General features: G+C 38.6%; 1 protein-coding gene across 4 annotated transcripts in view; it reads right to left on the bottom strand.

Annotated features, from left to right (window-relative positions):
- The window catches only part of SLC36A4 (solute carrier family 36 member 4), a 120,792-nt gene that overhangs the window by 60,410 nt on the left and 37,953 nt on the right, over positions 1–22,429 (bottom strand). For all 4 annotated transcript variants that reach the window (XM_064441377.1, XM_064441379.1, XM_064441378.1 and 1 more), the window contains 2 exons: positions 11,827–11,996; positions 2,890–3,059 (listed from right to left, as the gene is read on the bottom strand). In XM_064441377.1, the coding sequence (XP_064297447.1) occupies positions 2,890–3,059; positions 11,827–11,996 (340 nt within the window). The remainder of the gene's footprint in view (positions 1–2,889; positions 3,060–11,826; positions 11,997–22,429) is intronic.

Below are 22,429 nucleotides of genomic sequence, written 5' to 3'. Positions count from 1 at the left end.
GACAACAAAAAGACAAAGAAAGAATACATGTCCACATGCCTCTGGGAAAAAGGGATCCACCACAATTCATGCTGGATTAGATTCTTCCTGTCCCAATTCACCCAACTATAGTTGGGTGAATTATACCCAACAGGCAACCACTCCGTTTCAAGTCCTGCTCACAAGGTACCCCACCTCTGACTTGCTTCCATTTTTTTTACCTCTCACAGGCTCCTCTTCCAGATTTTATAGCGAAATTTTCTTTCTTTTTCTGCTTCCTTTTCTTGGAGACTGTGCCCCAGTTTTGCCTTCCCAGACTACCTAGTAATTACAAAGCTCAATAATAAAATTGAGGGAAGAAAAAAACCAAAAAAAACCAAAACCACACTAGGGCTGAGTATCGTGGAGTCATTTATAATTTTCTGAAGCCCAGGAGGCAAATGTGCTTTTAAACCTATTCACCACAGGCTCTTCTCATCAGACATATCTCTAAAAGCATCTTTTCACCTATAAATTCTCAAAACCTTCAGCTGTAAACAATAGTTTGGATCTACACAAAATTTACATATTCAAATGTACTGTGGTACCATTTCTAGGGCAGGTCATAAGGGGCACCTAAAGCACAATAGAGAATGAGTGGAGGTTGAAAGCCTCATGACACCAAGATATGGTTAAGACCGGAGAGTTTACTTGGGTCCTGGAGAGACACTGAAAAGCATTTTGGAACCTGAAGCATTTTGATATACATATCCCTCAGGTACTACAAGAGCTATTCATCTATCCTCAATCTTAAAATCTTAACAGGTTTGCTAAGCACCATCAACACTTGAAGCAGAACACAAGCTATAGGGTGTTTCAGGAGATCTGCACTTCATTATTCCAGAAAGCTTTTCACTATTTTCTTTTAATTTCATGCAGCAAATGTATTTTCAGAGCAGCAAGTTATTAGATCAGTGGTATTTCCCTTTGCTTACTGCAGTAATTAAATTGCACCAACATTAAACTGTTTATCTCAAAAGGCTTGACCTTAAGAAGGTTACGCTGGATGTACAAGTTTTCTTTGACAACAGACAATTATTAGCTGCAGTCCAGCACATTACCCACTGGTCAGTACTCACCAAGAGAAGAGAGCCAACAAAAACTAAACTCTAATTTTTCATCAATATTTTCCCCCTAAAAAACAACCTTTGGCATTTTTTGCATGTTTGGCACTTTCGATTATTTTCTCTTTTTTTTTTTTTTTTTTTAAGGTAAAGAGCTCATTTCAGTATAAATGGCAGAGTCAAGAAGCCAGCTTTGTACTGGAAACCATTTTTATAACATATTTCAGTAAAGCTTCCTATGTTATTCAGCACTTTAGATGGAAGCTGTAAAGACAAACATTAAGGTTGGAAAAGATCTCTAGGATCATCACATCCAACCATCAACCCAACACCCCCAGGCCTCCTAAACCATGTCCCCAAGTGCCACATCTACATGTTTTTTGAATGCCTCCAGGGATGGTGACTCCACCACCTCTCTGGGCAGCCTGTTCCAATGCCTGACCCCCCTTTCAGCAAAGCCATTTTTCCTAATATCCAATCTAAACCTCCCCTGGTGCAGCCTGAAATAATTTCCTCTCATCCTATTGCCTGTTACTTGGGAGAAGATACCAACACCCACCTCACTACAACCTCCTCCAGATTAAACAACCCCATTTCCCTCAGCCGCTCCTCAGAAGACTTATCCTCTAGAACCTTCACCAGCTTAATTGCCCATCTCTGAACACACTCCAGCCACTCAATGTTTTTCTTGTACTGAGGAGCTCAACACAGTGTTCGAGGTGCAGCCTCACCAGTGCTAAGTACAAGGGCATGATGATCCCTTCCCTACTTCTGCTGGCCACACTATTCCTGACACGAGCCAGGATGCTGTTGGCCTTCTTGGCCACCTGGGCACACTGCTCGCTCATGTTCAACCAGCTGTCAGCCAGCACCCCCACAACCTTCACCACCAGGCACCTTTCCAGCCACTCCTCCCCAAGCCTGTAGCACTGCATGGGGTTGTTGTGACCCAAGTGCAGGACCCAGCACTTGGCCTTGTTAAACCTCATACAATTGGCCTCGGCCCATCGACCCAGCCTGTCCAGGTCCCTCTGCAGAGCCTTCCTACCCTCCAGCAGATCGACACTCCCACCCAACGTGGTGTCATCTGCAAACTTCCTGAGGGAGCACTCAATCCCCTCATCCAGATCATTGATAAAGATATTAAACAAGACTGGCCCCAACACTGAGCCCTGGGGAACCCCGCTTGTGACCTGCTGCCAACTGGATTTAGCTCCGTTCACCACAACTCTCTGGGCTTGACCATCCAGCCAGTTTTTCACCCAGCGAAGAGCACACCCATCCAAGCCATGAGCCACCAGCTTCTCTAGGAGGATACTGTGGGAGACAGTGTCAAAGCTTTGCTAAAGTCCAGGTAGATAACACCCATGTTTGCCAGTGCTACTGTATGGATACAGAGCAGCACACCTTAGGCTTAATCTTCAGACTGACAAAAAAGAAAAAGGATTTCTCCACAAGCAGCATGCATTGCAGATCACATTGAGAAATGGTGACATGAAACAGCAATGTGTGTCTATTACTTAAAAACTTTTATTCTAAGAAAATTCTTTTGAGGTTGGCAGTTAAAGTGTTATTGGCAAAAGATATGGTTATCAAATATTGGTCACACCTACTAAAAAAGTATGGTTAAAATACAAATACATTAGATTCACTTGTTCATGAAAATAAAAACATATTAAAACCATTGAAAAAAGATTTCAGGTTTGCTCGCCTCTGGAAAAATAAATAACAAAACATGTATTTAAATAAGCAGGCACCAACAACGTGTAATAGCAAGCTTTTTTATGGATGTTCTGCACATACTTACAAGTTGAACAGACTAAGAGTGCTCTCGTCACAAGCTCACAGAGTAACTTCCACTTCTGCTCCACTTTGGAGGTGACAGCTGGAATGAGGATCTCCGCAGGGACGTAGTACTGAATCGAATAGGTCACAAAAATCCCAAAGGAGTACAGAATTTTTACAGACTGATACAACCTGTTCAAAATATTTACACATGTTCATGTAAGTTGCAAACTCTTCATTAAAAAAAATTAGCTTGCTAATTTATCTTTCTTTTAAATAATTTTCTACCATATGACATTTGATAATTCATTAACGGCTAAGCAAGGAAACCCCCACATTTCTAATTAGATCCAGATTCTTTACCTCATATGTAAATTCAGAGTACTTAACAAGCTTTAAGGCCTACTAAAATATAACCTGTTCAGTGCTTTTATTTTTACCATTCACTTCAGGGTTTACGAAAACCCCCGGAGTTGTTACGTTGTTAACTAAGATGACTGGTAAAGTGACTATAATTTTTTTCCCTAAGACTATTTTTGGTTAACAGCAGTGGCTTTTTTCTAAAATTGTACATCAAAAACCACATGGTAAATATAACAATTCCCTCCAAACAGAAGGAAGATGTGGACAGAAGGATTATTTGGCTTTTCAGAGCAATAGATTGAAATTTTGCTTCTGACATGTGCAATGCCAGGGTTTTTCTACTTTGAGAATTCCCTGCACATTAGACAACACAACTAAATGAACACCAGGTCAGCCTTCATGAAACTGAAAATCAGCTCAAATCCCACGAAGCTGTATTTATAGCTTCCAAGACCCCAAACTGTCCCAGTCCCACAGTGGGGGAAAAGAAAACGAAGAAATCCCATGCTACCACACACTTGCCAGCATCTCAGTCTCTCCACAAACTGCGGTTCTGTGCATAGAGGCTTGCTTTGAGCCAGAACGTGATTTACAGAGTCCTTAAGCAGTAGGCTGAGGGCACGATGACAGAAAGTAGCCACTACTCATTTCACGAGGTAAGCCAAGACACAGTCAGTGATCAACATTATACTAACTGGATTAATTTATTATACTAACACAATTTACTATACTAATAAAAGCCATATTACATGTACAGGATTTCATTCCTCCCTTGCCAAATTATTTAACAGAGAAGCTGCAATAATGGGCAAAACAATACAACGTAAGTATTTTAATGTGTGGGGAAAAAAAAAATTCAAGCAATCCTGTTTGTGTTTCTTAATGAAGACGGAAACTGATTGTGCACTACCATTTTGACAATCAGTCTTTGCTTTGATCAGTGTTTGCTTTGATCAAACACAAAATGGAGTTACAGGTTCTTAATAAAAAAACCTTCTAACACAAGCACTAATAGAAAAATAAAAGTTTGTTTGAAGATGAATGGCTGTAATTGTGATCTATGCAATGAAGTATCCGCTTAAGAGTAGTGTGGTGGTTTTGTGAGAAAATCCTAGAGATGCCATTTTTTCTGGACAGCTTTGATGCCCTTTCTGCATGTCAATTATTGCTTCCAAAACTATATGCAATCAGGAAGGCCACAGTTCCAGTTTTCAGAGCCAAACTAGTCATTCTGTTATAGAAAACTAAATGTTACACAGATTATGTTCTATTCTGTTTTAAAACCTTACTATGAAGTTCAGAGGTGCAAAAATTAATAATAGTTACGGTGGTGATGATCACGATCAACTGAAGGAAAAGTGCAAAAAGATACAATGTGTTCGGCACCTTCATGCGCTGTAGCGGGATTCTGTCTGACACTCAAAGTATCATCTTGGCCGCTTGGTACTACAGTGCTATATACAGATGTGTGTGTATATATGTATATATTTCTTCCCAGTAAACAGAAAGATATCATTATCTGCATGCAATAGTTATAACTGCCTATGAAACTGCAGAAGGTAAGCATACTGCCAAAATATGTACCCAGAAAAACCCACCAAAAAAAAAATCAGTATCACACAATCATAATTCAATAAGCTTGAAGTGCAGGTTATACAGCAGGCAGTTATTTTGGAAAAGAAAATTCCACATTTACATCAAATATAATCTGCACACTGATAAACCTTTCACATTGGAAGTCAACATAGGCCATTTAAAGACCAAAGCCAGTATCTTCCAGAATTCTGCATATTCACAAAGTGTTCCTAAAAAGACTTTTCACATTGGGAAGAGGACATCTCAGGAAATTTATTAAAACCAAAGGCTGTACCTTCAAGGCTAGAATATATCCATAACCAAATTTACTTGCTGTCCACACCCTCCTCTTCAAAAGCACTAGGTACAAAACTCTGTGAAATTACTGTGCCATGTCAAAAAGGAGTAATACACAACCAAAGTTTCATGTAGGGTTGTGTCAGATATGAGGAGATGGAAGTGTAAGTAAAGGCCCTGATATTTAAAGACAGCAATGATGGGAAAAACCACTGGTTTGTACCAGAATTTCATAAGGTTTATAGCAACACAAAGGAGTACCAAATTCTACAGCTCCAAATTGTGCCAACCATATGCCAGGGGTGGACAGGCAGGATACACTACTGAAAAAAAAGAAATTGGAAAAAGATGGTATGTTCGTGTAGAAGAGAGTTCTTTTTGATGCAGGAATGTCTTTCCTAACATACAGGACTAGAGCTGCTGTAACTAGGCAAACATTTTGGGGATCAAGATAGGTTTTTTTAAGAGACCATGTATTTTGTTGAAAAGCTACTTTAGGATGATTTTAAATTCTGTGCAGACAAAGACAAGCTGCTGTCTGGCACAACCCCAATAATTCAGTTACATAAAGAGCAAAATTCTCTCTACACAGACCGGTAAAAGGCAAAAGCTACATTTTAAGAAGGGGGAAGAATTTCCATTCTCATTAATCTCTTTCCCATCTAGTATTATTCCACCCTGCATGTCATCAAAGTATAGACAAAAATGTTCAGAAAGTGCAACATAGTGGACAGTTTCTTTATAAACAATATACAGCTCAGCCACATTTAACTTCTTTTTACCTAAATTGGTTCAAAATACTCCTTACTATTCCAAAGATATTAACTGACTTCAGATCATCCAGCTTTAATCTTTATGCACCTTTTTTTCAGATCTGTGCTGAACTAGAAAACCCTACCCTGTGAGTAAAGAAAAAGATTATTTGTATTTATCAGAAAAAGAGAGTCATATCAAAGGTGAAGACAAAAAAAAGAAAAAGGGAAAAAAATTCACATCTACCCTCATATAAACTGTATCTCAGTAAGAAAAATAATAAAAGCAGCTGTGAGGCTTAGGTAGAAAATAAGGAAAATATTTTTTTTAAAAATGCCTGAATGGGTTGGCAGCCTAACTTCAATATCATTTTGCATGGACTCATACATCTTGCTTCCTTATGTATGTTGGAAAATAATCCATATATTGGCACTGTCTTGCTGAATTTTAGATAACAAATTATTTTTTTCTTCCAAGATTTCCAAGGTTTTTTAGATATCATGCTCTTATCTCATCTATACACAGTGAAATGTGTTGCTATATAGTTGTAGCATTATTGTTTATTCCTTCATGATCTGTCTGAAGCTATTCCTACCTCTCCAGCTTTTTGTAAACAAAATGTCTGCAGATCTACTCCAAGAGAAGGTCTCAGAGAAATTAATTTGAGAACAGTCAGTAATGGTTTTGGTACACTGATGTGGTTTTGAGCAGAGGAATAAAGCTGATGAACTTAAATAGCCCTTTCAGCCTAGTCTAACATGCTTTGCATCTCACAACTGGAAGTCAGGTCATCAAATTTTCAATTTTGATAATACTGAAAGACATTCAGCTTTTTTATTAGCTGGACAAATATACAGAAGGAATTAAAAGTGTACATATGGGGAAAAATGAAAAACACACTTAGACTAAAAATATATTTTGACTATCAAGTCCTAAATTATTTGTATCAAAGGTTTGACCACCACTGTACACAACTCAATAAAGCCCCAAAAGCATATTCAAGGGGACAGAAAACTATCACTTTACATGGTGACATAATGATGTAGCTCATTTAGAAGCCACTCGTTTTGTGACATACTTCTTTTTGATTGCAGAGCAGCTTTAAGAAATTTTGAGGAAAAAACAGAGTCACTTTTCTATCATCTCTAATTCACTGTCCCTATTCCAGAAGTTTAGATGGATTTTAGCTGGTTAACAAAAAGACAAATTGACCAGCTACCCACAATTAGCCTGTAATCCTCAGGCTTCAGATCACCCCAAACCTTTACAAAAATAATTTTTAAAAGATATTCAAAAACAGGATTCAAAGCTTTGAGTACAAAGTAGTTCAAAGCAAGTGTCTCCATTACACTATTTTTTAGCTCTACAAGGATCCAAATTTTTCAAATTAGGAAACAATTTTTATATTATTGAAGTTATTTTACTAGTAACTTAATATTATAGTCCAACTGGATAAAGGCGGCTCCTTAGGATACCTTTAAAAAAAAAATCCAGATCATTCATATGTGCTAAAAGAAGTTAACAAAAGCCTGCCCTTTTCAATTCTACATTTTAGATTTTGTTGTGCCTCTTTTAAGGGGAAAAAATTCGAAACTAGTGTGAAAAAACTTGCATATCAATACACCTAGACCCAATAGGGCATTACTTATGCTAAGCTTCCACTTGAACTAGTACCGTGTAATGTCTTGTTGAACTTAATATACTATTTGCATGGTAGTTAACCTTTTGGATTCACAGTAAGGGAACTGTTGCACAAAGACTGTCACTTGTATCTTAACAAAGAAGAGATGGTGGAAAGAACCTTCAGCCTCAAGAAGTTGAGACTCCAGCCAAGGACAACGAAGTAATTTTTGACGTGAGACACTGGAGCAGGATGACCAGAGAAGCTGTGGATGCCCCAGCACTGGAAGTGTTGAAGGTCAGGTTGGACAGGGCTTTGAGCCACCTGATCTAGTGGAAGGTTCCCCCACCCATGGCAGAGGGGCTTGGAATAGATGGTCTGTAAAGGTCCCTTCCAGCCCAAACCACTCTATGATTCTACAAGACCCCAGCCAAGAACACTAAGTAGTAAAGCAGAATTTCCTATAATCTATATTTGCAGATGTCGCAGGACTTGGTTCAAACTGATGGTAATGTGAAAATAATTATGCACTTTTTAACAATAAATATGTGCTGGTTTAGGCAAATGGTGCCCCTACATAGCTTGGGTCAGGAGGCACCTCATGGTCATGAATAAATCAGGTAAACTATGCTCTATGCCTGTGTGTCCTCTCCTCAGTCAGCAACGAACTGAGTAAAAGGATTTATGCCACTAGGTACTCAGCATACTTCTGAGATATGAAAAACAATTACTAAGATATTCCAAACGGCTAAACAAAACTGCCTGTAAAAAAATCTAAATTACTTAATGCAGTAAAATAGAACTCTTTGATTCTAGAAAAGTTTTTAAGATCAGCAAAAACAAGCTGAAAACTACTGTTTTCATAAAGTCCATTTTCAACATATTCTAATTAATATAGTATGCTGCGTGACAGCTTTACTCTAAAACACAATCTAAACTAGAAGTGCGACAAGTCTTTTCTCCAAAAGCTCCAATCTAGAATAATGTTTTTAAGAATATGAGCAGTCCTCTATTTAAATTAAACTTAAGGACTTCACTGGTCTAGGGCCTGTATATGCCTCTTTGCCAATTCATCTGCAAGAACACCAAATAAAACTCAGAAAGCAGCAGAATTTTAGTTTTCTGTATCAGGAAAGGCTTATTTTTAAGACAGGGATTGTCCAGCTGGAATTAAACACATAAGCCAAGTCTCACTGCTTAAGCTAAATCCCAGGTTCTTTCACATGACCGCTTTCTTATAAAAACTCATCCACTCCTTGTGTTTCTCTAGTTCAATCCAGCCACTTACTGGCTTTTTATGTGAGGACCAAATAACAAGATATTGTCATATGGTTCACTGGGAATTTGTTTTGCTAGCACAGCTAATTGCACGCATTTGCTCATCAGCACTGTACCAGGTAGACCCCACAGTACTACACAGCAGTAGCATCGCACACCACAGCCCATGGGCGTACCACTGAGCTGCTTCTCCTTCTAATTTTGTTTAGTGGTCTGGGGTAGTCTCCAGGGTAAGAAGAAAACAGATGACTTTGTTATCTCTATGTGTGTGTGCCCTGAGCAGCTCTGAGGTTATTAAACTTATAAGGCCAATTCTCTACTTTATAGAACACCAGTTTCCATCTCTTTTATTATCTCTTTCTTTGCATTAGGTCTGTAAAGCCATCAGGATAAATATAATCTTCTCATCACATCTGTATTGTAGCCAAGAGCTATTTGAAAACTCATATTTGAACAGCCCTGTTAGACAGCAGGGCTGCAGAATAAAACAGAATATTACAGCAGAATTAAGTTCATCCTGTTGCTTGCATGAATGCAATAAAAAGCAAAGTGAGCAACCTTGCCTCACTCCATTCTCCCTCCTTTTTTAAGAGCGCTTCTCTTAAGGCACAGATAAACCCAGAGCTACCATTTAAAACAATCACTAATCATATCAACAATGAGCAATACCATGTAATATTACAAATAGAAGTATATTCCATTTCAGATGCAGCACACAGAATGGATGCAGTAAATGTCTAAAGACTTCTGCTTTTTTAAATATAGACATACAACCAATGGAAGGACACAATTAAATATATACCATGAGCAATATGCCCAAAACACAGAACCACAGGAAAATAGGGGGGGGGGGGGGGCAAAACACAAAACAATAAAAAATCCACAAAATGGGCAAAAAACTGAGACCCAAATCTCCATTTTTACAATAGCAGCACAAAACCAAAACAAGCAAAAAAGCAACAACACAGATATAAAAATTCTAGCAACAAAAAAACCCATTCATCCTTTAAGACGCATTTTATTATCATTTCATGTATTTGTCATTGGAATCAGTCAGGCAATTAAACAAAATTTTTTAAGAACATTAAAAATGCATAGCTCATACTGACTCCAAGGAATGAAAGTGGAAAAAGAGAGCACATTCTTTAAAAGTGTTCTTCCCTTTTTCAAAGAGTAAGAAAGGAATCAGCATTCAGTTCGGCAAAGCAGTTTTTGTTTCACATAATTTGAGTTTTCACTACTTCAATATGCTACCACAACAGACACTGAACAACAAGTAGATGCAAGCATCTTGATCAGAATGAAAACATGATCAGAATGAAAACATTAAAATACTTTTCAGCTTCTACACTTGTGCCCTACTGATGTACCTAATTTTAAGCCCATCAGACATAAAGGTACTAAAAAAATTGAGAGTTATATTTAAATTAATAGTTACAGAATATATCCATACATAGATAGATACAGAACTAACAATGCACCAGTTGAAATAGTCTTCAGTATTTCTTCAGCACACGACATGTGGAGCTCTTGGAACATTAAGAAAAAAGCTAAATAAAAATTATAATATCCCTGAGACACTGGCAAGCATAAGCTTCATTTCCCTGATAGGAAGCCATTATTATGCATTATCCATGGACTTGCATCTGAACTATAAATCTATTCAGATTGATGCCTTCTATTCCAGTTTTTTACCCGCTAAACTCAGTGACTCCACTAAAAAAGGGCAGTATATTACCAGGATATCCAAGGTAAAACTAACTGGTTTCAGAACTGCAATATACTTGGTTGCAAACTGCATATTCCCTTCTTCAATACACCTGGCACTTATTCCTGCTAGAGCTGGAATAATTTACTGTGAAGATCATAGATCTGTCTCCATTCACAATTCCTTTTAATATGCAAGAAATTGCTGACTAGAATCATAGCTCAGCTGCAGAAGGCACAGAGATACGTTACAACATACAGTATACTACATGTAAAAATACAGTATATTTTAAAAAGAGTTTGAGCACCTATCACAGAATCAGAGTCATTAAGGTTGGAAAAGATCTCTAGGGTCATCACGTCCAACCATCAACCCAACACCACCACGTCTCCTAAACCATGTCCTGAAGTGCCACGTCTACACGTCTTTTAAATACCTCCAGGGACAGCAACTCTACCACCTCTCCGGGCAGCCTGTTCCAATGCCTGACCACTCTTTCAGTGAAGAAATTTTGCCTAATATCCAATCTAAACCTCCCCTGGTGCAGCCTGAAACTATTTCCTTTCATCCTATCGCTTCTTACTAGGGAGAAGAGACCAACACCCACCTCACTACAGCCTCCTTTCACATAGTTGTAGAGAGCGATACGGTCTCCCTTCAGCCTCCTCTTCTCCAGGCTAAACAACCCCAGTTCCCTCAGCCGCTCCTCAGAAGACTTATTCCCCAGACCCTTCACTGTTCCATTGCCCATCTCTGGACATGGTCCAGCACCTCGATGTCTTTCTTGTAGGGAGGGGCCCAAAACTAAACACAGTATTTGAAGTGCGGCCTCACCAGTGCCGTGTACAGGGGCACAATCACTGCCCTGCTCCTGCTGGCCACACTATTCCTGACACGAGCCAGGATGCTGTTGGCCTTCTTGGCCACCTGGGCACACTGCTCGCTCATGTTCAACCAGCTGTCAGCCAGCACCCCCACATCCTTCACCACCAGGCACCTTTCCAGCCACTCCTCCCCAAGCCTGTAGCACTGCATGGGGTTGTTGTGACCCAAGTGCAGGACCCAGCACTTGGCCTTGTTAAACCTCATACAGTAGACCTCAGCCCATCAATCCAGCCTGTCCAGGTCCCTCTGCAGAGCCTTCCTACCCTCCAGCAGATTGACACTCCCACCCAACGTGGTGTCATCTGCAAACTTCCTGAGGGTGCACTCAATCCCCTCAACCAGATCATTGATAAAGATATTAAACAAGACTGGCACCAGAAAATATACCAGTTTTAAGCATGACAGCACTGAGGCATGGAAGAACCTTTGTGACATTTTTGCATTCTAGATCACTGGGTTTAAGTCACATATGCACTTACCATATATCTTGTGGCAGGTTTAAAGTTATGCTGCCTTTGATTTCATCCCCAAAGCGCAGATATCCTAGAGTAGCTAATGAGATATACAAGGTCATGACTATTCCCATGCCAATATTCAGCGCCTGTGGGAAACGTGTGGTGTCCTTCATTCTGTTTTCCAATGGAAGTACCTGGAAATAGAGGGAGAATCAATTACACTTTATATCCTCACAGTAAGACTACTTTTCTCCCCACTTTCAAAGCCAATTTCCAAAATTTAGGTGATGTTATTAATAAAGATTACTCTACAATAATGTTTTACAGCCTGGAAAATCACAATGTTTTATGCATCCGACAGAAATGCTGAATTACTGAAAAGCATCTATTTCCACTGAAAAACAGCACCAGTGTAGAAATATGAAGCAGTATTTACAGGTTAGAAAAAGTGACAAGAGAAACTTATAGTGTCCAGATGAAAATACACAGGCATATGAGCAACACATTTTTCTTTTAACTGAATTGTTTGGAAGCCAAGGCTAATTCTCCTATTTTTATTAGGTACGTCTGCAATGCCAGTCTCCATCACAGACAAATCTACCATGCACACGGTTGACACACAAGCTCATGCGCAGCCTCAGCTCTCCCCAGACAGGAAGCTTGAGTCCACAAGTACCAGAATACAGAACCAAGTTCTTTTCAATTTTTCAGACAGCAATAAAGCCAGGCATACTAAGCACTGCTTTTCCTAAATGTAGTGTAGGTGCTTTGAGCCCGAACTATAGCCAAGCAAGCTTGCTGGGCCTGCCATCACTTTGAAGTGAAGATACAGGTATTACAACCATTACTGCATGCAGTTTGCTGGAGAGACTGCCTTTTCCATGTAGTACATAGTGTAGAGAAAAATACACTTAGTTAAGTTCCAACTTAAGTTTCCAGCCACCAACACAAAATTTCCAGGCAAGGCAGGAAATCCAAGTGACAAGCTCACATGCTGCTCTGCCCACCTTGAATTTCATCAGCACAACGGATCCTTTTACGTCTTCATTAAGACACAAACTGAAGGTATGCAGATGCTCCTGTACAAGCATACTTTCCCCATGTCAGTTAGAAGAACTGCACACTCACCTCAGATACTCAATATGGGATATAGTCCAAGATTAAAACACCTAATTTTGAATGCCTATCATATAAGTAAAATGTCTAAGCTTCTGTAATGAAGATCAGTAATTAAGAGCTAGTCAATATAGTCAGTGGAATAAAGACCACAGTTCAGCTTATCTTTCATTAAACATGCAGGTTATATTTGATTAACAGTATGGCACTGTAATTAAACAAGCTTGTCGTCTCTGAGTAACACTTATGTCAAATCTTTTACAGGGTCGCCCTGTAAGAGCTACTGCCTGTCGCCACACCAAAATGCTTTTTAAATGACTGAATATTTACTGTTTTTAATTTAACCAATATAAGTTGTGAAAAAAACAGATTTCATCCACTAATTAACAAACAAATTGGTATATTTGAATTGCTACCATATTATTTTCTATAAGACAATCATTGCTTTCCTCCTGGACGCTTGCTCATATTCACTTCCTGAAGTGTCAGCACTGCCAATCCATCCTATGTTGTTAAATTCCTCCTACACTAGAAATCCTGAAGAAGTCATTTTATACTTGGGAACAAAGAGATCGCTAAAAAGATGCATATTTGGAGGCATTTCCAAATTTTCATTCATCTTCAATTAAAATCCATCATACATCTTAACTGAGGACCTTCCTTATATAATTCAGACCCTCCACTGCTGACGTTTTTCCTCCAGAATATAATCTGAGTTTGCACTGTAGCTTAATCTGCTGGAGAACGCACAATTTAAACCAGGAAGAGTTTTAAAACTTAAATAATTTCTTAAATGACAGTGTTAAGCAGCAGAAAAAATACAATAGAAGACACATGGCTAGAAGTATTAATTTACTGCCACACAGAGAGTATGTTGAATTTGTTAATATATTACATTTGTTAATTATGTTAATATGTTTATTAAGTTTCTGTGTCTATACAGTACTCATCAAGTCATCTTTTTGTATTTCACATCAAGAACTGCCAGGTAGGACAGACAGCACTTCAGATTCTTTTGTCCTCCACTGAAATCAGATTGTTTTAAGATACCTTCTTATTAAGAGCTTTGACGGATGCAAATTACAGGCAATTTTTCCCTTTGAGTTTTCCAATTCTTGAGTTCCTACAAACAGATAGCATTTGAGCCCAGACCGGTAATAAAAATGCTCATTCAGCATGTATCTGTTAATTCTCTGGTGGTTATAAATGGAATATATTTTCTGCATAAGTTCTGCCATGCTCTACAGCTTCCGGAAAGCTTAACAATCATAAACTGTTACAGTTAGATCTCATTCCAAGCTACATTGTCCCTGCAGAGCTTTAACGGCAATTGCTTGCCCAACTTACAGATATCAGGAGTCTCTTAACTTCACTGGCACAGGGATTTGATTTCCGGAGTCTCCAGCGTTCATCTCATACATTCCTGGCATAAGGAGGGCAATGAACTCAAGACACACATGCCAGCTCTGAAAAAAATCTTGTGTTTTTCCACCATGACTCCTGGCAGGAAAGGAATCCTTGAGACTGCCTGCCCCCCTGAAGGACAGCAAAAGCAACCTGTAGGAGACTACTAATAGAGGAAAAAATTTCCTGTGGTTTCACTCAGAACGAGCTCAAGTCAAAGACTACAGGACTGCTCATTATGATGCCTTCTTTCAGAGAAAAAAAGCCCTCCAGGCTATTCACAAAAATGCAGAAGAGAAAGAAACTTCCTACTTTTTGGCTGCATCTTCAACTGAAATAGCAACGCATTACATATGTATGACAAACACTGGCCAACATTGGTGAAGACTGTCTGAGATTGCTGGACCTGATATAACAGAGGTGGTGACTTGCTGCAGGGCAAAGCCCCCTGCACCAGCTTGAGCAGCCACCCCAGCATGTCAGAAGATCGGACAATGACAAGCTGCTGAGGGATGATACAACCATCCAGATCTGAGGCCACAGGGACTATGAGGTGCTCAATCCTGAGGGGAGGGCTGAGGGCAATGGTCGCCTCACCTGCATGAAGCATGCTCTGTATTGCCAAGCCAGCATGGATTTGTCAAGGATAAACCATGCTTAGCCAATCTCATGGCCTTTTCTAATGACAAGATTGGCTCTATGGATGAGGGGAAAGCAGTGGATGTAATTTACTTCAGCTGAGCAAGGCTACCTATGCAGGACCCAACAGCATCCTTTGTAACCAAATTAAAGAGATAAGGACTGGATGGCAGGATTACAAGTTGGGGAAAAACAGTCTGGACTAGAGGGCTCAGAGGGTACTGAGTTCAACTAGAGACTGAGTTATGTTGCTCCTGCAGGATTGAGAGTAGGGGTGGTGCTGATTAATAACCTCATTGATGACCTGGATGATGGGACAGAACATAACCTTACCATGTTGGTAGATGACATTAAGTTGGCAATAGTAGTTGATACAAAGGAGAGTAGAGCCTCAGTTCGGAGAGACCTCAACAAGCTGGAGGACTGGGCAGAGAGAAACTTCATGAAGCTGAACAAAGACAAAAGCAAAGTCCTCAATGCTGGACAGAGTAATGCCATGCAGAAGTAGAAGCTGAGGACTGTCATGCTAGGGAGCAGTTCGGCAGAAAGGGGCTTGGGCATCCTGATAGTCAAGAAGTTGAACGTGAGTCAGCAGCCCAACTTTATGCAGACTGTGTGTGCACATGGGCTAGAACAGCAAGAAAATAGGCAGCAATTCGAAGACAGTGATTCTTCCTCTCTCAAGTGACACTTGAGAAACTGCACCTGGATAGTGTGTCCAGTTTTGGTCACCCAGTACAAAACAGACATTGACATATGGGGGAAGTCCAGCTGAGGGAGGTCAAGGTGGCTAGCAGGCTGGAGCACATGAGAGGCTGAGAGCTGAGTGAACTCATCCTGAAGAGAAGGTTGGGGCAGGGAATTTCCTTGAAGCTTTCAGCTAACCAAAGGAAGAGAGGGCTTGCAGAGAAAACCAAGCCAATTTCTAAGAGGTGCACTGTCAAAGAATGAGAAGCAACAGCCACTAGTTGCCACAAAGGGAATTTTCAGTTGGACATAAGGAAAAATAATTTTATAAAGATAACAGCTAATTGCTGGGACAGGTTACCAAGAAACATTGTAGAGCCTCCCCATTCTTAGATACTTTCATAGCTCAGCTGGATAGGGTCCCAATTAAACTAGTCCAACTGGAAGTAGACCTTTTTTTGAGCAGCAGTTTGGACTTGGTCACCTCCAGAGGTCTTTCCCAACTTAATTTTTCTCTTGTTCTATCGATGCATATTGTTACCTCCAGTAAGATGCTATGATTCCTCATAGGCCATATGTGAAAAAATTGAAAAAGTGATTATTATTATGAGATATTCAATCTAGCCATCAATATGTGAACTGAAGTAATGTGAAATCAATAGAATAAAGAGCAAGTACAATTTACAATTCCTCACGGGAAACCTACAACTATTGTTTTATTCTATTCTTAACAGCTTTTTATATTTTGGTTTTTAGATTTTAATCTTTTCACATTTTAACAAACTTCTTTTTACAGGCAGACAAGATTATCATACAACTGTCTATCGGAAACTTAGTTCATAAAGGAAGACAAAGGGCCACTGACACACACTATGTTCAATGTGGTTGAGTCCAGAGGAAGCCTTCAAATATAATTTTTTTTAGATTTCTACTTGTACTGCTATTCTTTAGCTTTTGTATTTAAACACAGTCAGTCTGATGACCCACGTTTCTCCAAGAAAATAATGACCTAATTAAAAAAAAATAAAAAAACATTATAGGACAGTTCTCTTAAGCAGATTAACTCTTGCTTTTTAACTAGGTATTAAGTGAAGTTTACTCATTAAACTCAGTGATGTCACTTCACGCACATTAATAAGTAGGTCAAAATAAAACATACTACATCTAACGTGTGTTCCTGCATCATCATCATCCTCACTTTAACATTACAACCTTCATTTATACTGAATTTAAGCATGAGATATGCAAAAAGAAATACAGGACAATAATATCATTAGCCAGTTCACACTAGTCCTCATCATAGCCCTAAACACCTACATAATCAGATGATTATTTTCATGATTCTCATTTCTATCATTTTTCTTCCTCATTAATTAAAGAAATTCTCTATCTTTTTCTCTGTCCCCTGCTTCAGAGAGATCTTTGCATCATGTCCCTGCTACTATTTTACTTAGAACTTAATACTTGATTTCTTTAACTATCAACCTTTGGTTTCTTAATTTACATAAAAGCATAATCCACTTCCTTTGATCCAACAAATAAAGTCAAAACTACCCATAATTTACTGGCAAAGAAGCATAATTGAATCTTTGAACTAACCTGGCTTAGCTACCATCATCCATTATGCAAAGTATCTTCCTTTTAATTTCAAGCTGCATGCAGTACCTATAAACATCCCCCAGTAATACCACTGCCTCCTCATTCCTTGCCTTGAAAATCCTGCTACACTCAGTCTTTGCAAAACTAAGCTGCAGGGGACCGTTTAATTCTAATCAGAAATAGCTACTGTACATTTTATATGACTGGACCAAAAAAAAACCCACAAGATAATTCAGCCTGCAGATAATCAGATAAACTGTGATTTAATTGTCATGTCCACTAAAAACTAACCTTGTAATGGATAAGCTAATAGCAAATATGTTTAATGTTTAAATACATATGGTCACCTTGCCCTTTTTCAAGAAATACCACTAAAATGGCAAGAAAGAAGCAATTCTCCATCCCTTACACTTTTAAAATAAGTATTTCACGTAGAAGAGACAGCTATACAGGTGTCTTGATTAGTTTAAGGTACAGACAACTAAAGAACTTTGGAAAATTAAAACCAATATATTTATCAACATTTACTCAGGGAAAAAAAAATCAATCCATAATCACGTCCCACCGCAACAAAATAAAGCTCTGTTCATTCAAAGCAAGAAAGCTGAGAAAGCTGATATTGAAGGTATTCAAGGTATGTAAACATAAACTCTACTAACTAACGCCCAAAGACAAAAGACTGAATCCTCAGTAAACTAACGCAGCCCAGGCCTGGCCCCTTCCTTCCAGTCCGCAGAAGGTACCAATGAATTCATTTGTTCACTGAAAGGTGGCTCTGCAGCCCTACAGCGTACTGGAGATCTGTCTGCTGAAAAAGTATGGTTTCTCCAACTAAAATAATGATCATAACATATGTCTGTTACATTGCTATGTTTTGCTTGCCTGCCCTTATCCATCTCCTCCTCCACTCTACAAAAGTCTTATGCAATATTTTGAGCAACAAGCTTTTATTCCATCAGTTTTAGATACATTTTTAAAGCTCAGTCTCTTGAGGAACATACAGAGCATCACTATTTTGCAACAAGTGCAATAAACAATCTAATTTTCCTTAACAGATCCCTCATGACTGCAAATAAAAGGGCAGCTACTATTACCCAAGGAAAGATGCAAGCCAAATGGTGACTGTACATCAATTTTTATAGTAAAAGGTTTACACAAAATAAATAAACCTAGAAGGAAAGTTCTCATTACAGAACACTACCTTCTGAAATCTGCTGAGCAATTCCAGTCACTCCAAAAAACAATCTTCTCAGATACCAGCAAAGCAGTTTCCCTTCTGTTTTCACCACGAAAAAGAATTACTCATAACCACAAAAAAAAAAACCTATTGCCCAATTCTGATGGCCTTGATTTAACAAGGGTTGGAGGAATTATATAAATCCTCCTTAACCTGCCATCTGAACCTGCCATTTTTGCCAGAGGGTTTTGGGGTTTTTTTTCTGTTTTACTTTTTTATGCTTAAGAGCTTATTTATCACTCCTTTATGACATTTACTTATCTTTAGGTTACTCTGAAATTTAACAGAAGCTACGCAATTTTGTGTACTATCGTGACCTATCTGACTTTATTTGTGAATGAAATTAAAATACTTCCCCACAAAGCAAACTGAAAAAAGCAGCACCTTAGTTCTGTCACTAATATTTTAAAATATTTGTCCTTGTCAAAATCTTTGAAGTGCTATGTGCTTTGCTGTTCTTTACATACATATGCAATTTTATCCAGCAAAAGATACATATCAATAGAAAATTATGTTCCTAATTAATCAGACAGTTCCAGCCACACTCTTCAGTTTAAATTCCTCTCCAGCCCCCACTGCATTTGGAACTCTGGCCTACAGACTATACAACACTACATTCTAACATGTCCTCTCTATGCTACTCTCAAAATTTCTACAGGGTAAGTGATAAAAGAAAATATGAGTTAGAAACACAAGTGTTGCTGTAGAATATATTTCACTGCAATAACACATACAGGTACAGTTCACGACCGAGTATTTCTGGACTCTTTCTAGTTCATGAGTCAAAAATTAATTTCCCAAAGCTGCAATGACACTTAAACCTTTATGCCAGCCACGGACCAAACCCACAACAAATTTAAGTCACCTTAAAATAAGTTACAATGATCAGAAAGTTCTCACCTATCCATAGCTGCTTCTTTGTAGGCAGGAGCCAAACAATTTATGAACTTTAATCTATTTCAGTGCAAATGGTTTTTAAAAAAAAAGCTCTGCCCAAGCGGTCTTTTAATTTTTATCCAAAATGCTCTTCCACCCATATGTTCCTTTAGCTTCTAAAGTGACATGGGACAAAGTATACATATATTGCAAGGTCCTGCATGGGGCTGAGCAAACTCCATGACTACAGAAGTGAAAAAAATAAATTACAATGTTTTCCATCAAGGACTAATGAGTATCACAGAAAATAAACAGGACTGAGGATCCTACCAAGTTTTACAAACCCTAAATACAGAAATTTCTCTATCCTGGGATAAGGAACATTGAAAACAGCCACGCATGCTCCTGGACCGACACAGTTAAAATCTGACAAGACCCCAACGTAGAAAGCTTAGCAACAGAAAGTGTTTTGCAATTCACATCTTATATTTTAACATGACCATCATTGAAAGAAATAACCATCTTTAAAAAAAAAAAAAAAAATCAATCCACCCAGAATAGAAGGGAAGGAAGACACTGACGATTGTATTTGCTTTTCTTAGTAACAGATAGTTTCATACACTTCCACTTGACGTGGAAGCACAGCACCTTGACAGCTAAACTACTCATCGCTTTTCCTGTGAAGCACCCAAACAGCTCGAGTACAAGCCAAGCTGAAGCATACACAACAAAGACACCTTGAAGAATAAATAACATACCACTTCCTAGTATAATCTTATTTCAAATGCCTTTGCCGTTACAGAGTTCTTCCTTTCCACTTCTCCCATTTCCTTTAGGATTTTTTTCCTGCTGCTCTTGACAAATCCATATGATTTTTAAGCCACAATGTTTATTAGGGAGCCACTACTGATGCTTGCAGAAGTGTTCAAGAGTGGGTGGTGAGGGCCCTTTCAAATCTGGGAGAACACATATACATAAATTTTTTTTTGTTTAGGAACAAAATTCTTCAGTGAACATTTAAGAAGATTACTGAGTTTAAAAGTCCTTTGACAAAATCATAGGTCTATTAATATCCAGTATCTTGAGCCATACAATAAAAGCACTTTTCTTCTTTAAACTGTTGTCTCCATCATGCTTGATCCAATACATGTAAATTATTCCGACTTGCAGTAGATTGAATTTACAAAATAAATATGTTGGCAAAATATTTAAGAGGTAAACTAGAATTTAAATTTTATTTATTGTTACATATATAAACACACAGGCACACACAATGCAGTGCTACCTTCATCAATAAAAAGGCTGTTCAGAGAGTGGGAGGAAAACACTATTATAGATGGTAAAGTTAAGATGCTGCCAATTAAATGACAGATATGAAAGTCTAAAATTAAGGATGCAAGCATTTATTCTAGTTAGCTGCTCTCTCCAGGAAACTGTTACTAATAATTTTGCTTCTTCACAGCTATATTCAAAAGGTTTGTCATATAATGAAGACTTGGATTTAAATATTACTTAGACAAATCCATACACTGCAGATAAGTACTCACTCAGAACATACTGGAAACGAGGAGGAAATCTTACCTAAGACCATCACAAATAAGTGCAAAATAGCAGCAGCCTGGAAGGATTACAGGATGATGGGCTGGGGGAATGAAAAAATCCTGACACCAAAAAAGCAAAATAAACATAAAATATTTCTATCTGAAATTATTTAACTATGCTGCTTAATTACGCATACAATTATGTCTCTGGCTCTACTGCATGTATACTTAAGACACACAAGTTTTCCATCTAAGACAGAGTCACATCTAAACAGAAGAATTAGCTTAATGATTAAGCTAATCATTGCATAATGATTAAGAAACGTTTCAGGAGAGCAAGCAGTAAATACCTTTATTTTCCTATTCAAGTAAATGCATGTGTATCTTAGGTTTTCTAAGGAAGAAGAAACATTTGAATGTTGTAAGCATCAAGTACGGGATGCTGCCTGAAAGAAAGTTATAGTCAGGGGTCTTCTGTTTGTGTTACTAAGAGGCACCGTAAATATGGGAAGTATTGAAGTTAGAATATGCACAAACAAATGGTTCTCCAGCATAAAAGAAGTTCCTCCATACTCTGGAAGTACAGGATATCAGTAAGGAGTATTTAACTCGATAAAGAGCTAATATCAAGTTGCCTGAGATTTTATCAACGTTCAGCTGAATACGGTAGATGATGAACTTTTTACAGTTTCTGATACAACATTTTTTATCTGCTACATCTAACAACATTCTCTGTTTCTATACATTTGCCCATAATCATTTTCCTCCTCTCTTACATTAATCATCTTCAGAAGACATCCAAAACAAGTGATTTTGCACAGTAGCTAAAGCACACCTCTTAGTGACAAGGCATATAAAGTCCACATGTACCATGTACATTTAGGAGTAGGTCACCTCCAGAGCCATCAAATCCAGTCACCTACACTTGGGTGTCTCTCCTAGTTTCGGCTGGGATAAAGTTAATTTTCCTCCTAGTAGCTGGTAAAGTGCTGTGTTTTGGATTTAGCATGAGAATAATGTTCATAACACACTGATGTTTTAGTTGTCGCTAAATAGTGCTCCCACTAGTCAAGGGCTTTTCAGCTCCCCATGCTCTGCTGGGTGCACAATAAGCCAGGAGGGGAGGGGGCACAGCCAGGACAGCTGAGCCAAACTGGCCAAAGGGATGTTCCATAACACGTGACGTCATGTTCAGTATATAAACTGAGGAGAGCTTGCTGGGGGGCAGCGATCACTGCTCGGGGTCAGGCTGGGCATCGGTCAGCTGGTGGTAAGCAATTATGCATCACTTCCTTTGTATATTATTATTATTATTACTACTACTACTATTTTACTTTATTTTATTTCAATTATTAAACTGCTGTTATCTCAACCCACGAGTTTTCTCACTTTTAGTCTTCTGACTCTGACCCCCATCCCACTGGGGGGGAGTGAGCAAGCAGCTGTGTGGTGCTTAGTTGCTGGCTGGGGTTAAACAACAACAGTGACCAAATGCAAAAACATCCTCTAACTCCCACCTTTTATATTT

This window comes from Phalacrocorax carbo, chromosome 1 (assembly GCF_963921805.1).
Source record: "Phalacrocorax carbo chromosome 1, bPhaCar2.1, whole genome shotgun sequence".
NCBI classification, from domain to species: Eukaryota; Metazoa; Chordata; class Aves; order Suliformes; family Phalacrocoracidae; genus Phalacrocorax; species Phalacrocorax carbo.
The sequence above is the reverse complement of the archived record's forward strand: the minus strand, read 5'-3'. Positions and strand labels throughout refer to the sequence as shown.